This window comes from Arvicola amphibius, chromosome 12 (assembly GCF_903992535.2).
Source record: "Arvicola amphibius chromosome 12, mArvAmp1.2, whole genome shotgun sequence".
Taxonomy (NCBI): domain Eukaryota; kingdom Metazoa; phylum Chordata; class Mammalia; order Rodentia; family Cricetidae; genus Arvicola; species Arvicola amphibius.
In genome coordinates, this window is record NC_052058.2 from 137,900,126 (window position 1) to 137,917,155 (window position 17,030).

Here is a 17,030-nt window from a genome sequence, read left to right on the forward strand (position 1 = left end):
CCCTGCACGTGTACAGAGCACCTCATTGGAGTTAGTTTTGCCTTTTATTCCTTTGTTCTTTAAAGGGATTTCCTGTCATGGGGAGAGTGGAGGCTATTAATCGTTGTACCTCATCATTTTATCCTAGAGAATGGAGTTCATTGTTAAAATGTGCCTGGTCTTTGGCAGGCATGGAATGTTAGCGGGGAACTCTTATTTTCTGCACTTCTCAGAGGGTAATAGTGTGCACTGATATTACAGATCATTATATTTGTAATTATTATACACCAAATATACATGTTCACAGGCTATTTAATTCTTATACACTGTTTGGCTGATTATAATAAGATGCACAAAACCCTGGTCAGTGGATGATCTGATGGGGGGCAGCATTTCAGGAAGAGATGGTGTGGACAGGATTCTTTCTCAGTGCTGCGGTGATGGCAGCTCACAGTTTGTCTTTCCTAGAAGAGAGCTAGGGCTGTCAGTCACCTGTGTGGCACATCCTTAGTATGTGAGGCACAGGGTTCGATCTCTGGGCCAAAAAGATAAATAAAAAAAAAATAATCATAGGAGAAAAAACTGCCTCTTGATCTAAGAGCCAGCACGAGGCATTTGCACATCCTCAGACTTAGCTTCAGAGTGTAAGATGATCACTTTTCTCTCCGTCATGTAAAGTCTGTTCGTTCCATGTCTTTTCTAGTCTAATGTTTGCTCATCGCCCACGATCCTGGAGGGAAATGCCTGTCCGGTTTGCTGATTTTGGAGTTCTTCACAGAAATGAACTCTCGGGAACTTTAAGTGGCTTAACCCGAGTCAGGCGCTTCCAGCAGGATGACGCTCACATCTTCTGCATGGTGGAGCAGGTAGGCAAGGACACCGGGGAGGGCTGGCTCGCAGAACCACAGCTCAGTCTCCTCCAGCTGCTGTGCAGTGCGAGGTGTGCCCCTGTCCCTGCCCGTTCACTGAGCAAGACCTGGTCCTCTGGTTTAGAGTTAAGAGGCCGGCGGTTTCCCAGCGTGAACTTTGTTGCTTTCCTTCACTTTATTAACTCCAGCTCCACACGTGGGTATCTTAAGGGAACTTGGAGTGTTTGTTTTCAATGTATTGCCTGCAACTTAGTTTTATATTTTCAGTTCAAACTCCTGTTTAGGTTTTTCAGAAGTGGCTGCCATTAGGTTGAGGAAGTTCTCTTCCTCTGAAGAGATGACTGCCATGTTTGCGTTATCTGATAATGGTTTTCAAGATTGGTTCCTCTCTCTCTCTCTCTCTCTCTCTCTCTCTCTCTCTCTCTCTCTTTGTCTGTCTGTCTTTCTCTGTGTGTGTGTGTGAGTGAGTGAGAGAGAGAAAGAGAGAGAGAGAGACAGAGAGAGAGATTCAGGTGCCCACAGAGGCCAGTAGAAGGCATCCGACACCCCCCATCCCCACCCCCACCCCCGCTAGAAGTTACAGGCAGTAGTAAACTTCCTGGTGTGGATGCTGGGAATTGGACTTGAACGGTCTCTCCAGCTCCATGACAAAGATATTAGAGCAATCATCGTAAGAATGTTTTGGGGAACAGTTACAAAACCATTTCAAATCGACGAGAACCATTCCAAGACTCAGAAAAGGGAAAATTTTAAGGAAGAAATGAGATCATAGTGGAGAACTAAGTAGAAATTTAATGAAATGTGTAATTAAAAACCAAAATAAAAACATAGTAGTTGGATTCATGAGCAGAACAGAGGATACGGGAAGAATCTATAGATACAAAAATAAAGGTAGAATCTGAAAGGCAGGAAGTAAAACTGGGGCAGGGACTGGCCATAACTGACCTCCTCCTGGCCCCCACGCCATCACCCTCCACAGGGAGGTGTTAGATGATGGCTGAGAACTTGTCAAATCCATTAAAAGATACAAATCACCAGAGTCAGGAAGTCAAGTGAGCTCCATGCAGGACAAACCCAGAGAAATCTATACTAAGATATGACTTAAATGTGAAAAAAATAAAAAGACAGAAAATGGAAGGCAGGGAAGAGTTATCTCAGAGGAGAATAAAATCCCAACTTCAATGATGGCTTTTTGCACAGGGTCAGCAGTGGTCCAGTCTTTTTGAAGCATTAAAAGATAGCACTGCCAACTATAATTCCCGTTCTAGAGAAAATACCTTCAGGAGTGATGGAGAAGTCAAGACATCAGCCCTCCTTCAGAAGGATGGCTATGGGTAGGCAGTGGTGGGCAGAGGCTTGGAACATGAACGACTTTAAAGCTGTGAAAGTAAAAATAGGTAAACATTCTCTTTTCCTTCTAAGTTTTCTAAGTTATGTTCAATGGTTGAAGCAAAAATATACCCTTGCCTGATGTGATCCCACAATGCAGAGAGGAGATGCTTAAGCAAATGTCACAATTAATAGAGGAAGTGGGGCTTCTACACTCATTTGAATTTGTAAATCCTGATACCTGGAGGATACAATGCTGTGTAGAACCCAAAGAAACACTAAAAACGTATATGCAGAGATACACTAAGATGCCTACGTGTAAGTCTAAAAGAAATTCTAGCCAGTGTTAGCAATGGAAGGTGCCATATTCCATCTGCGGGGTGTGGGGCTAGAGAGATGGCTCATTGGTTAAGAACACTGCCGTTCCCGCAGAGGACCCAGATTCAGTTCCCAGCACCTACAGCATAGCTCACAGCTATCTGTGATTCCATTGCTAAGGGATCTGATACCTCTGGCCTCTGCAGACATCAAGCATGCATGTGGTGCACATGCATACAGGCAAACACTCATTTTCACAGAAAAAGTTGAAAAAGCTTTTCAAATCAGTTTGACTACTGATTTGACTATTGCTATTTAACACAAATAATGTATTGTTAAAGATACCATGAATTAATTTAAATTGGCATCTGGGTGAGTGTTTCAACTGCTTTATTTCAGATTGAAGAGGAGATAAAGGGGTGCTTGCACTTTTTGCAGTCTGTTTACTCAACGTTTGGCTTCTCCTTTCAATTAAACCTGTCAACGCGGCCTGAGCACTTCCTAGGAGAGACTGAGATGTGGGATGAAGCTGAAAGGGTAAGCACTGTGGCAGGTGCTGCATGCCTGAGGACATGCACTTCCCTGGGGAGTGAGTGTGTAGACCCTGGCAAGTGGCTAGCCAGTTCTCCCCGCTGCAGTGACCATCTGCCCTACCCTCTGAAGCTCACGCGGGATTCTGTTTATAGTCTTCAGTCCTAGTCCGCCTGTCCTAGACACTCACCGGTGCTAAGCACGCACCAGGAGGCAGGAAAGTGGGGACACTGTGTGGAGAGTGTAACGGTTGCTTTCCCTTAGGGAGAAGATGGAAGCCAGGTAGAGGTGCACAGCCGCAGGCTAGGCGTGAGCTGTAATAGGGTCTCCTCCTCACACATACCCCTGCCCCGTGCCCTAACCACACTCTTCTTCCCTGCCTACTGAGTGGAGGACCAAAGTCCATTGAGGTCTCCTGCCCTGGGAAGGGTGCTGACGTGGTTTACCTAAAAGTTGCATGGAAGTGGAAAGAGAAAAAGAGGGTGCAAAGCATGGCTGGTGGCTCTGCTTTCTCACACGTCAGTTCTGCGGGGAACTGCGTCTCTCTAAGGATCAGGACTGAAATGAGATGTGATGGTGGTGGCTATGCACAGGTGACAGCAGCTGCTGTATAAGGCTGTGCTTGGGAACTTAAATGAATTCATGTATATGAACTAATGGTGGGCCCTGTGCCAGGCAGCTGTGCAGCTGGTCTCTGTCGTCATCACCATCAGCCTCACTCCAGCCGTTCAGAATGGGGTGGGTTACAGGGACTAAAGGAGGGATGGGCCTGGCATGGGAATAATGAGGTGGAGGTCTTGACAGTTTTACTCCTTTTGATTGACATGGCTAAAGTTTAACAGACAAGCCTGAAGTCTCCCAGGAGCGTGGCAGTTACAGGATAGGCCTTCCTCTGCTTTGGGGGCTTTCTCCCAAGTGACCACCTTGGCCGGTCTGGGAGCCAGTGAGATGAGCACTCAAGGGTTTAGTCTATTGTTGTCTTCCCCGCTGTCCTCACAAGTCTCTGTGACGGCTTGAAAACAACCGGAGCTTTCTCGGCCCTCTCCACAGCAGCTCTGCTCCCCTTGTGCCACCTCATCCTCTTCCCGGAACCTGAAAACAGTTCAGTGACCTCCACTTCATAGTCTTCTCTAAACCGTGACCTGCCTGAGGAACTCTGGGACCCTCCAATGCTGTCACAAGGCCTCAGTTTCTCCATCTAGTATCCCTCCTCCTACTGAAACAGTACAGTCAAGGAGGGATCTCCCAAGCCTGTGAAGTACCTCTATGTAGGTGGCTTTTCTTGATCCTAAGTGAAGGGAGGTTGTTCCTGTAGAGTTAGGTCCACTAGGGGTGTTGCTGGCATCTTAGGAATGAAATTCTCTCTGTCAAGAGCATGTCATGACTGAAACCCTGGAAAAGCCCACCCAGGAATCAGTTTCTTGGTGATTCCAGCTGGATGGAGCTCAGAAGTACCATTGTTGCCTCGACTTCCCAAAGACCCCCTGTATTACCAGTTGTCAAACCCCTCCTAAGTGCCAGTGTATGGGGTTATAACAGGAACCTGGGTAGAGTTTTGACATATTTTGTTTCATGCTCTCCAGAGAAACTGGCCCAAGGCTTCTTCTCTTAGTATTTATCTGGACACTCCTTCACCATAAATAAGTACCAAGCAGTCTTCACCGTAGGCTGCATCCAAAGCCTGAACTGGCTCAGACTGAAGACAAAAGTGAGGTTTCATCCTCAAACCCAGTAACTCACCAGGGTTCCCCCCACAACTGAAGCAGAGGTCAAAGAAACACAAAGGGAAGCAGTGGCAAAGTCTTCTGTCTCCACCTTCCTACCCACCATCCACAGTGAGGAAGGGAAGCAGGACCAAAGCTCTCAGGCTCACCCACCTACAAGAAGACATAGGTCTCAGGCACACTACTAGGAGACATAGTGTTCTGCTGTGTTTTGTCAGCTTGCCACAGACCTAGATGTGTCTTGGAAGAGAGAGTCTCAATTGAAGAATTACCTCCATCAGACTGACCTGCAGGCATGTCTCATGTCTGTGGGACATTTTTGTGATTGCTGACTGATGTGGGAGGTACAAGAAAAACAGCTGAATCCGAGCCCGGGAGCAAGCCAGTGAGCAGTGTCCCCAATGGCCTCTGCTTCAATTCCTGTCTCTTGGCTCCTACCCTGACCTCACTCCGTGATGGCTGTGGCCAGGGACTCGTAGGATGACAGAAACTGTTCTGTTCCCCGAGTTGGTCATGGTCTCATCACAGCAACAGAGAAGCGAACTAGGAGCCACCGCTCTCAGTGTGTAGGACACAGGGCCTGCTCTGCAGGGAACAACTTAGGAAACAGTGCTTTTTCCCCAGTTAAGAGGGACATATGCTTCAGAGCCAGAACCACCGTGGTCGTCTTTGCGTTGTTCCTACTCAGCAGTTTGTTGAATGCAAATGATGCTTGAGTAGTGTGCACTGAATGAAGGTAGGGTGTGATTAGTATGTATAGATACTTGTGAGCTATATAGCCAAAAAGATGAATATGAAATAAAGCAGAAGTTTCTAATGATCTCTTTTTTAAAAATAAAATAGCAACTGCAGAATAGCTTGATGGAATTTGGAAAACCATGGAAAATGAACCCAGGAGATGGAGCATTCTATGGCCCTAAAGTAAGTAGAACATATGCCTGAAATAAAAAAAAAGAGAGAAGGTAAAAAAAATAAAACATGAAAACTGTCTCTAAGCAAGCATTTCTTAATTTACAGATCGACATAAAAATTAAAGATGCTATTGGCAGATACCATCAGTGTGCTACAATTCAGCTGGACTTCCAACTGCCCATTAGGTTTAATCTCACTTATGTTAGGTGAGTGATTCTAGTATCTTCATTATTTTTCGTAAGATCATGGGCAATACACAAAAAAGCACTATCGAGTTCTAGTGTCTATGTTTTTGCACTATGCATTTGTTGACTTCTATGTAATATGGGGATTTTCTTCATCTATTTATATTGCTAGGTCAAAATAGTTAAGCCTGGGTACTTTATAAAGGAACGAGATTTATTTGGATAAAATTCTGGCAGTTCTAAACTGCAAACAGCCTGGCACAGGCTTCTGGCACAGGTCTCCTATGGCAGAGACATGGAAGAGGATGTAGCCTTGTGTGGACGACATCAAGTACACATGGTGGCCCTGCTCTCTTGAGAGCTAAGCTAGCTGTGTGAGACCTACGGTAGTCCCTTCCTGCTTGACCTAACCGCTTGCCAGACCTTTTCAATCTGCCTCTTCCCTGGCTGGGGGTGGAGTTCAGTGATAGAGTGTTTGCTCAGCCTTTGCCAGGCCTCGGATTCAGCGCTTTCCCCCCAAATGTTTCCCAATATTTCTAATGGCCGAAGAGTTGTTTTAATCAAGAATTCTGTTGTTTTTTCTTTAGCTTATTTCTATGGTGGACGGTGTTTATTTGGAACTCTAACCACTTCTAGGATAAGATCTTCTTGGATCTTGACCTGCCATTAGTTTATTGAGAATATTTGGATGCATATTCTTACAGGAAATTGGTCTGTAGCTTTGTTTTTGTTTTTTGTTTTTGTTTTTTGGTTTTTTTTTATCAGCTTTGCTAGATCTCAGTATCTAAGAATGCTGGTCTTTTAAAACAAGTGGGGGAAGTGTTCCCTTTTGTTCCGTTTTCTGGAAAGGATGAGGTAAATTTGGGATATTTCTCTAATAGATAATTGGTAGAGTTTCCACTGAAACTGCCCACAGTTATATGTTTCCCTTTAGGGGGAAAATTATTGTGACATTTCAAATCCCATAATTTTCCTATCTGGGTTTCACTTGAGGGAGGGGTGGGGGGAATTCAATCATCCAGGTAAGCCATCACCCTAGGAGTGTGTGGAGGGTGGAAACTAGGGGAACATTGGTCCGTAGACAGATCAGGGTGGTTAGAAGCAAGTGGCATCAGAGAGATGAACCAAATGGCAGTGTTTTATGTATTTTGGAGGAGAGACTGATGTGATTTTTTTGAAGCATAGGGAGCGGAGCGGGAGAGCTAAGCATCACCGTGACTTCTTATCTTAAGATCTCAAGGGGGCTTACTATGGAAACACATGTTAACCTCTTGCACACAGCCTGGAGGAAGGATATCTGTAAAACTCAGCAGCCATCCTATGAAATGATGCGAATTATGATAAGGAACATTTATCAGCAAACAACAGCATCTCCCCAGAACCAGGAAGGCAGTGAATATATTATCTGTTTTATTGCTGCCCAGAATTATCCCAGGAGTGCAGATAGGTAAAGCTTTGTACAAGCTCTCATGTCTAAAATCCTGCGAATCAAATAGCGAGACCTCAGAGCCAGTGTCTCTAGAGCACAATGTCCAGTCCGCCTCCCTGCATGTCAGCGGTCATCTGCTAGGAGAAACAAGACAAGCATTTCAAAAGCAGTAGCACGGAGTGTCGAGGAGGATAGAGCGTGTGATAGTTATATGGTGCTTCCATCATGAGATTGTATCAAAGGCAAGACAGGTACTTATGAGAAGGTTCGAACCACATTCTTGGAATGGGAAGAATGAACATGGCAGAGTTACTGGTTCTCTCCTAATTTACATACAAAGTCTAATCCACTGTGATTGTCTGGAGGGACTCAGCATTTATTCTAGGTTTGTTGGATAATGTAAGTGTGTGAGCATAACTTTCTGTCACTAGTTGAAGAAGATGATGAGACAGAGAATGTTGACACACAGAAGCCTGCACAGAGGCTAGCCTCCTTCTCTTCCATTTCCCACACAGAACAGCCAAGAACATTTAGGAATATTCCATACTGCTCCACGTGTGGAGTAGGTGACATCTGCATAGGTCCACATAGGAGTGAGCTCAGGCTGCTTCTGAGTGTCCCCTCCCCACACTGCCGAGCTCTCTGGGATCTGCACAGACTTCTGCCTGAACCTGCAGTGCCCATCAGCAGGAGTGTTCAGCAGTGACCGTGTCCAGTTTTGACACATGTGCGTTGGGGTTAAGTGAGGATCTCTCTGATTTGTTTGTCTCAAGTGTGGTTTAGAAGTGCTAGCTGGTATAATTTTGAGAAAAAAATGTTTCTCTAAAGAACGTCTTCTGTGGCATGGATTATGCATGGATTATGCGTGCTGAATGAACCAAGGGCGTGCACACAGGTCTTGGTGAGTCTTGCTTCATTGAAGTTGGCAGTCACAGTTGGCATCATAGTTTTTTCTATTGGGGAATGATGAACTGTAAAGTCCATGTCACGATGGCGTGTGGTCTGTGAGGTAAATTTGACTGGTAGACTTTTAAAGTATCAGAAGTATATTGGAAAAATAAGGCTTACAATGGGGGAGTGGATGCAGGGAGAACTGGGTTAAATAAGACTGTCTGTGAGGGGCATTTGTGAAGCTCAGAAAGGGCACGTGGGGGTCACAGTGCTGCTCAGCTTCTGTGCATTTGCGGTGTTCTCTGATAAAGTGATTTAAAAACAAATGAAGGTTAGTGAATAGGACAGAGTCTTGAGGATAGCTGCTAATAAAAGCAATTTCCTAATGAAGATACCAAAAAATAATAATAATAACAGACAACACTAAATATAGGATTAGGAGATAAACTTATTGCTGGCCGTAGGGAAATACCTAATGTGCATTTCTCATTTCTTTAGTAAGGATGGGGATGAGAAGAACAGGCCTGTGATCATTCACCGCGCCATCCTGGGCTCTGTGGAAAGGATGATAGCCATTCTCTTGGAGAACTACGGAGGGAAATGGTAGGTGACGTGGAAGGAAAGCTGGGCGGCTCTCCATGTCAGGTCTGAGCAGATTACGTTTCTGCCTCATAATTAGCAAATATCCACACCACAAATGCAGAATTCTTGTTCCATTTTCCATATTGGGAAACAGAAGAGCACAGCAGACTAACACAAAACTGCACCATTGCCCTTTAAGGCCGGTGAACTCAGGTGCCGAAGAGCTGTCCTTTCACCTTTCCCAAGCCCACCAGAGCTTCGGTTCTGTCTAGGAAACAGGTCCTGTCTCCCGCTGCCTTCCTGTTCACCCGACTGTTCCCCTGGGGGATCCCTGTAGCCAGTGACCACAGAGGACAGCATGCGCATCTGGCCCACATATGACACACACAGTACACCAGAACCAGGGTAGAGAAGCTGCCCCAGTGGTACAGGCCCAGTAAGAAAAGGAAATGTTCTCGCGTGCTGCAGCTTGGGGTCTCCTGGAAGGCAAGCTGGCCACAGGTGTGGTGAGTGGGTGCCATTCTGACCTCAAGGCCAAATCTGGAGAAGTAGTCAGATTGAAAATAGGCTATAGGTTTGCAGAAAGGAATGTTATGTCACCATGGGACACTGTGCTGGATGGCCTCATGCCAGCCAGACACAAGCTAGAGTCATCTGAGGAGAAAGTGCCTCTGTAAGATCTGGTTGTAGGGCATTTTCTTAATTAGTGATTGGTGGGGAAGGACCCAGCTCATTGTGGTGGTCCTGGGTTCTGTAATAAAGCAGACTGAGTTGAGCAAGCCAGTAAGCAGCTCCCCTTCATGGCCTCTGCATCAGCTCGCATCAGCTCCTGCCTCTAGGTTCCACCCTGTCTGAGTTCCTGACCTTCAGTGATGAACAGCGCTGTGGGTGTGTAAGCCACATAAACCCTTTCCTCCTCCAGCTGCTTTCGTCATGGTTTTTCATCCCAGCAATAGAAGCTAAGACAGCTCTGATGGTGGTATTGCCCAGCAAAAGGCCCTTGCTGTTGAGTTTTTGAATATTCAAGAGGACCCAATCATTGGTTCATGAACTGTGGCCAACCGGATAGTCATGGACTCTACCACATGAATGTGACCTCACTAGGTTCCACATTGCTAAGCTCTTCTGAGGAATCGACTCTCACCAGTCCTAATCCAGGGAGCAACAAGCTACTTTGGGGCAGGTGATTGTTTTATGTCCCTTTCTTTATGCAAGGCCAATGACAGAGGATAGCGATTTCCTTAGAAAAGATGGCAGCTCTGGGTGTTGCTTTGTTCTGTCCTGCGAGCAGTGCCATGGAGCAACTTCTTAGAGAAGTGAGGGAGTGAGCCAGCATCACGGGACTCACTAAAACCCATGCTTAGAGGCAACTGCCTCGCCAACTGGTACTAATGTAACACACCCTGGGATGTGCACTCCAGAAGCCACCAGCGGAACATGAGCTCCTGTCCCCTGATAGCTTAGTTCTGCCTCCAGAATCTGCTGTCTCCAGAGCTCTTGTCCCTTACAGCCACTGCAGTAGATGTTGGGTGCCATTGCTAGGGCCCCTGCCTCAGTTTCCTCCAAAAGTTCTTGCCAGGCGATGCTGCCTTCTTGGTGACACGGTCCCCAGGCAGCATGCTGTGCTCATCTGTCTGAGCAGTATAAGTAATGGGACATTTCTGAACTGAGCATCTTGCAAAGGTCCTGCATACCTAGAAAGCCTATGTGTCCCCAGTAACTCATCCAGAGCAATGTACTGTGGTCTCACAGAGCTTATAAACGATTACAACTCTACAGAAGCCAAAGCGCAGGGATGAACACACACAAATTAGCATGTTTATATTTCTAAACGGTTGGCTCTGGTTTAAACAGGTAGAAACAGGTGAAGCGATGTGTACTGATTAGAATGGAATAGTGAGGTAGGTCAAAACCTAGGGAAGCTGGTGGGAGGAGGACGTGTGAGGATGTGCAGAAGGGGACAGAGGTGACTCTGTGGAGTGACTAGTCTCCCCTCAGGGACAGCCATACTCCCCACACTTTGTGTATCAACTTCAAATACCTGCCAGATTTTGATGAAAATGTCTCAGAAAATGAGATTCCCTGGGGGCAGTAGGATGGGGTAGGGTGAGACCAGAGCATAGAAGTATGTCACTGTGAATATTCATAAAGTAGCGGCTAGGAAGGGTCCCCACCACACCACGATGAAGAAAAAGGTAAATGTGTCTCACAGCAAACATCGCCCTCTGTATTTTTTAAAACAGCATTGTATTTGGACACACTCATAGGTTTGCATGTAGTTGTAAGAGGTAATGCAGAGAGATGTATAATTTACCCACTTTCCCCAGTGGTTTCATGTTGCAGAATTATACAGTGCATCACAACCATGCATCAGTGCTGCCAGCACTGTTCGAATATTACCATTTCTTGTGTGGTCAGTTCTATGCATGGGTGTGTTTTGTTCTATAAGATTGTATCACGTGTAAACATGAAGTCATCACCCCCAGTCATGGTACTGAAGATGCCACCATTTGTAACAATCACTCATGCTGACCTTTTATGGATACATATGCTCTATCCCACAGCAATCTCTAATCCAGCAACCATACACTGGTGCAGGAGACTTGTCTGTATTCTGTCAATCATGTATTTTAATAAAACACTGATTGGCCAGGCAGGAAGTATAGGTGGGTCAACCAGACAGGAAGTAGAGGCGGGGCCATGAGAACAGGAGAATGCTGGAAAGGAGGAAGCCCATTCCCCTCAGTCCAGCCCAGACCACCGAAGAGGCAACATGTGACCTGCCCAGCTAAGAAAGGTACCGAGCCGTGTGGCTAGCATAGATAAGAATAATGGGTTAATATAAACTACGAGAGCTAATAAGAAGACTGAGCTAATGGGCCAATCAGTTTTATAACTTATGGAGATCTCTGTGTGATTTTCTTTGGGACTGGACAGAACAGAAACCCCAACAAACCGGCCCTCATGTTTCAGTACACCAATTTTTTTTCTCCACAATTCTGTCAGTTCAAGAATGTCACATAGCCGGGCGGTGGTGGCGCACACCTTTAATCCCAGCACTCGGGAGGCAGAGGCAGGCGGATCTCTGTGAGTTCGAGACCAGCCTGGTCTACAAGAGCTAGTTCCAGGACAGGCTCCAAAGCTACAGAGAAACCCTGTCTCGAAAAACCAAAAAAAAAAAAAAAAAAAAAGAATGTCACATAAATGGGGTCATGCAATATATCATTTTATGACTGGTTATTTTTCATTTGCTAGAAGTGAGAGCTATCTTTATTCTGTCAGTTCACTGGGATTGTTCTTGGTGTTCCAAAGTGTGGTTGACCATGTTGGACGGTTCACCCACTGAAGAACAATTGAGATTTTCAGTCAGAGCTGTACTAAGTAAAGCTGCTGTGACTGTCAGTGTGAGGTGCTGTGTAGTCACAAGGCTACAGTGTGAGGCGCTGTGTAGTCACAAGGCTACAGTGTGAGGCACTGTGTAGTCACAAGGCTGTCAGTGTGAGAAGCTGTGTAGTCACAAGGCTACAGTGTGAGGCGCTGTGTAGTCACAAGGCTGCAGTGTGAGACGCTGTGTAGTCACAAGGCTACAGTGTGAGGCGCTGTGTAGTCACAAGGCTGCAGTGTGAGACGCTGTGTAGTCACAAGGCTACAGTGTGAGGCGCTGTGTAGTCACAAGGCTGCAGTGTGAGGCACTGTGTAGTCACAAGGCTACAGTGTGAGGCGCTGTGTAGTCACAAGGCTACAATGTGGAGTTGTGTAGGCACAAGGCTCCTGGGATAAAGGCCCAGGAGTGCAAGAATGTGTCCTCCTCCTTTTCCTCTCAAAATTCCATTTCTGTCTACTCTGATGCCTCCCAGCTTAAAGTTTCATTTGCTTCTTTGCCATTTTACCAATACCACTGTCTTATGAAGCTCACCTTGAGAATGTGTTGATTACTTTTAACCACATAAGTGGTCACTTTTAAATACCTTTAAACATACATATTTTATGTATTTTTTTAGGCCTCTCTGGTTGTCTCCTCGCCAGGTAATGGTCATCCCTGTAGGTCCAACTTGTGAAGATTACGCACTTCAGGTATGATGACAGACCTTTAAAGTATATAATAACTTGCCGTGTACTCTGTGTGGGTAGGTGATTGAGGATAATGCCTACCTAGCACGTTTCTAATAGCCTGAGCTTTCAGTTGTTGGGAGCAATGTGTGAATTATGTCTGTGGAGCTGCATCAGATCTACTTCTTATGTTTTTGAGCCCTTCACACTTACTCTTTCCCACATGTCTGTATTGGGAAAGAAAGCTTATTATCTGCAGCTCATAACAATGGTTATTTATCAGCCGGGCGGTGGTGGCACACGCCTTTAATCCCAGCACTCGGGAGGCAGAGGCAGGCGGATCTCTGTGAGTTCAAGACCAGCCTGGTCTACAAGAGCTAGTTCCAGGACAGGCTCCAAAGCTACAGAGAAACCCTGTCTCGAAAAACCAAAAAAAAAAAAAAAAAAAAAAAAAAAAAAAAAAAAAAAAACCAATGGTTATTTATCATCTTACTTTTGGGTAGAGGTCTGGGAGCAGCTTAGCTTGTTGGTTCTATTTTTTAAATTTTTAAAAAATGGTTATTTGGACTTTTTTTTAAGATAGGATCTCTCTATGTAGCCCTTCTGTCCTGAAACATAGACCAGGCTGGCCTCGAACTCACAGAGATCCTCCTGCCTCTGCCTCCTGAGTTCTGGGATTAAAGTCATACACCATCACACCTGGCTCATTTATTTTCTGTGCATGAGTGTTTTCCTGCCTGTCTGTATGTGCACCATATTTGTGTCTGGTACCTGAAGAGTTTAGCAGAGGCTCCCAGAGCCCCTGGAACTAGTGGGGGTGGGGGCTGAGCCATGATGTATGTGCTGGGAACCAAGACCACATCCTCTGCAAGAGCAATACTTTTAACCGCTGAGCCCCTAGCTGGTTGTTTCTAGCGTGGCATCTTGTGAGGCTGCAGCTAAGGACACAGGCACCATGAGCCTGTGTGGTCTCAGGCTGTTGGAATGCCCTCCAGAGCAAGGGGTCTGAGAGTGAAGTGGCAGGCTTTGACAACCTAGATTCAGTAGTCACACGCCCTCCCTTCCAAGCCTTTCTGAGCCACAGACAAAATCTGAACAAAGTGGCAGTCGCTGTGCAGAGATGGGAAACAGGGCTGCTGTGGCCTCTGGCTATGATGTAATGACAGAAATATCCCTCTTTCTTCTAGGTGTCCAAGGAATGTTTTGAAGAAGGCTTTATGGCCGATGTGGACTTAGATGACAGCTGTACACTAAATAAGAAGATACGGAATGCACAGCTGGCTCAGTATAATTTTATTTTGGGTAATTTAAGCTCATCCACTTTTTCAGATACTCTTCTTGGGGTTTTGCTTAAGGAAAATAAAAAGGAGGGAAATGGTGTAACTACTTATCACAAGTTGACTGTTGAATGGTAGTGCACAGGAAGTGTCCTGTGGCTCCACACCGAGCCCATGGTGTGGCATCACTGGCTCCACGTGGAGTCCGGTGTGGCTTCACTCATTCCATGTGGGGTCCCTGGTGCAGCGTTGCTAACGACAGTTAACGTTTAAGCCCAAATGGAGATAGACATCCAGATTATTTCTCCAGTGGAATTGCACTGCTTCTACCCGACCCCAGCACAAAGCCCAGATGTTCCCCTTGGTTTTCTGGTTTATTAGAAAGCTTGAATTAAGTTATGTGTAGAAAAGACTCCAAATTTTAAATGATCAAAAGAAAAGATGAATAAATAGCATTCCCAGAGATATGTACTTGGTTATAATCCAAAAATATGGCTTTAAAAAGAAATGAATGAAAATTAGCAATGATATCAAGAGAAACTGAAATTGCTATGCCTGGAGGCATAGTATGGATATGACCTGAAAGCTAAAATGTTGTGTAGCAGAAAGAAAAAAAAAGTGCCCAGAGTTGTCAGAGTTGTTCTGCCAACAGTTGTTCACTGGTAATGTTTGCCTTGTAGAAAGAATCTTTGTTGTATTATAAATCTCATATCATCAGATTGGAAAGGTACCAGAGTGACTAATGACCAGAAAGGTAGAATTAATAACCACGCTATTGAAAGAGTGACCAGGAACTCAGCCCTCGCTAGGACCATGTCTCTCCATGTCTGTTTCCTGTTTTGCTCTGATCCTTTATACTCTGGAATAGCCTCTTAATTCCACTTAACCGTTTCTTCTTTCTATGTGGCAAGAAACTTGAATACATATTCCTGCATCTGCTCACTGTATGGGTTACTAGAGAGAGCAGGCTTTCCCCCACATTCTAGAAAATTCTGGTTGGCTGGCCTGGATCCAACCACTTGATGTTTCCTTGGCGTCATCAAATAGGGTAGGAAGAATCAGATGTCGGTAAAAGTTCCCTTCCCATTTGTGTCCTCAGGTAGACAGGAGAAGGGCTGAGACACCATCCCTCCCCTCAAGACACTTAACTATTGAGGGAGGCCCTAATGTTCACTAGACTGAAATTTAGTAAGTAATATTGAGGGGAAACTCGGGCATGTATCAAATGACTGTTAACTGTAGGAGAATCGTTAATTTTTAAAATTAATGTTTATTTCACTTTCTTTTCTACAGTGGTTGGTGAAAAAGAAAAGATAAATAATGCAGTAAATGTTCGAACAAGAGACAACAAAATTCATGGAGAAATTTCAATAGCTTCTCTCATTGAAAAATTGAAGAACCTAAAAATATCACGCACTTTAAATGCTGAGGAAGACTTTTGAAGTCTGTTCCTTGTACTTTTACATTTTCCTAACCACTTAAGATATTAGTACGTCTCAGAACCTTGGGGTCACTGGCAACTAATGAGTTCACCTAATGGACAATGATTATTTGATATATACAGTTTTTTAATTCATTGTGTTCTGAGACTAAACAGGAGAAGTTGGAGAAATTCAAAGAGATCAAAACTTCAGAGACCTCACTGGTAAAATGGTATTCATTCAGAGAGGGAAACACTAGTGAGAATTATCAAAAGTTTTGTTTTTTCTCAAAAGACACACTTCCAGGCTGGGGGCTGTAGTTTATAACTAAAGCATCTGCCTTGCATGTATGAGGCCCTGGGCTCTGTCCCCAGCAGCCACCGCCTCTCACCCAACAACAAAAATAGACTTTAAAGAAAAGCCCATGGGAGGGGGTCTTATTTTCTAATACACATGTCTCAGGTATTTTTAGGGCTATTTTACTAAAGTTCACACTGAAACTTCATGTCCAAAGTCAGAATCACTACATCATTTAGCCAGCAATGACAGGAGAAGCACTAATATTGTGTTAGTGGCAAAGGACTATGGACCTCAAATTTCGTGGAATTTGTTATTTGCATTGTAGATTGAGAGCTGCAATTTTAATGCTTCTAAATCATAATTCCTTATTATTAGAAAAAAATAAAGTTCCAAATAAAATGCATCACATGAGTGTTTTGAGAACCTCTGCAGTGTATGTGCCGTGTTACATTGCTTTCCTAGGGTTGAATTACTGCTTTCGTGGGGGTGTTTCACTGCTTTGCTGAATCAAGTGTATTGCTGACTTTTTTATTTTTTAATAAGACAGGGTCTTAACTATGTAGTCCTGGCTGGTCTGGAACTCACAGAGATTTGCCTGTCTGTGCCCCTGGACTGTATTTCTGATACTTTTAAAATTATTTTTATTATTTTGTGTGTATGACTGTTTTGTCTGTCTGTATGTCTGTGCACTACAGAGGCCAGGAGAAGGTACCAGGTCCCTGGAACTGTAGTTGTGGGTGGTAGCGAGCTGACGTGTGGGTGCGGGGAATCGAACCTAAGTCTTCTGTAAGAGCAGCCAGTGCTCTTGACTGCCGAATCATTCCTCCACCCCCGTATTCTGATTTTAACTGAAAGGACTTAATTTGGTTCCAAACTCTACTGTCTTGGAACCTAATTAAAATAGCTTTATGCCAAAGTGAATTTAGTTAAGGATTTATTTCAGTAGGTGCTGCAGAATTCAGATTAGATGCAGAAAGGAATCTGTCTTTGATATAGTAGTCATTGAACTTCCTGGGAACACTAAGAATGAACCATCAGTTAGTGTCATGGATGAGACCAGTGTGGCGATGTAGAGTGCAGACTGATAATTTTTAAAGCTAACTTCGGGTTTGTCGAATACCAGACACCATTTCATGTACTTTTTCACTTATCAGATGGGGAATGGGAAGTTTGAGGACCCCAAAGTGCATGTCAACAAAATACAGGCATAGGAAAGAGAGGCATATTAACGGC

At 44.7% G+C, this 17,030-nt stretch overlaps 1 protein-coding gene across 1 annotated transcript in view; it reads left to right on the plus strand.

Annotated features, from left to right (window-relative positions):
- Tars3 (threonyl-tRNA synthetase 3) overlaps nucleotides 1–16,220 on the plus strand; it is a 47,296-nt gene extending 31,076 nt beyond the window's left edge. The window contains exons 12-19 of the mRNA XM_038314214.1: nucleotides 683–845; nucleotides 2,895–3,032; nucleotides 5,594–5,671; nucleotides 5,768–5,868; nucleotides 8,666–8,770; nucleotides 12,751–12,823; nucleotides 13,987–14,101; nucleotides 15,370–16,220. Coding sequence (XP_038170142.1) covers nucleotides 683–845; nucleotides 2,895–3,032; nucleotides 5,594–5,671; nucleotides 5,768–5,868; nucleotides 8,666–8,770; nucleotides 12,751–12,823; nucleotides 13,987–14,101; nucleotides 15,370–15,518 — 922 coding nt within the window. The 3' untranslated portion in view covers nucleotides 15,519–16,220. The remainder of the gene's footprint in view (nucleotides 1–682; nucleotides 846–2,894; nucleotides 3,033–5,593; nucleotides 5,672–5,767; nucleotides 5,869–8,665; nucleotides 8,771–12,750; nucleotides 12,824–13,986; nucleotides 14,102–15,369) is intronic.
- The last annotated feature ends 810 nt before the right edge of the window (nucleotides 16,221–17,030 follow it).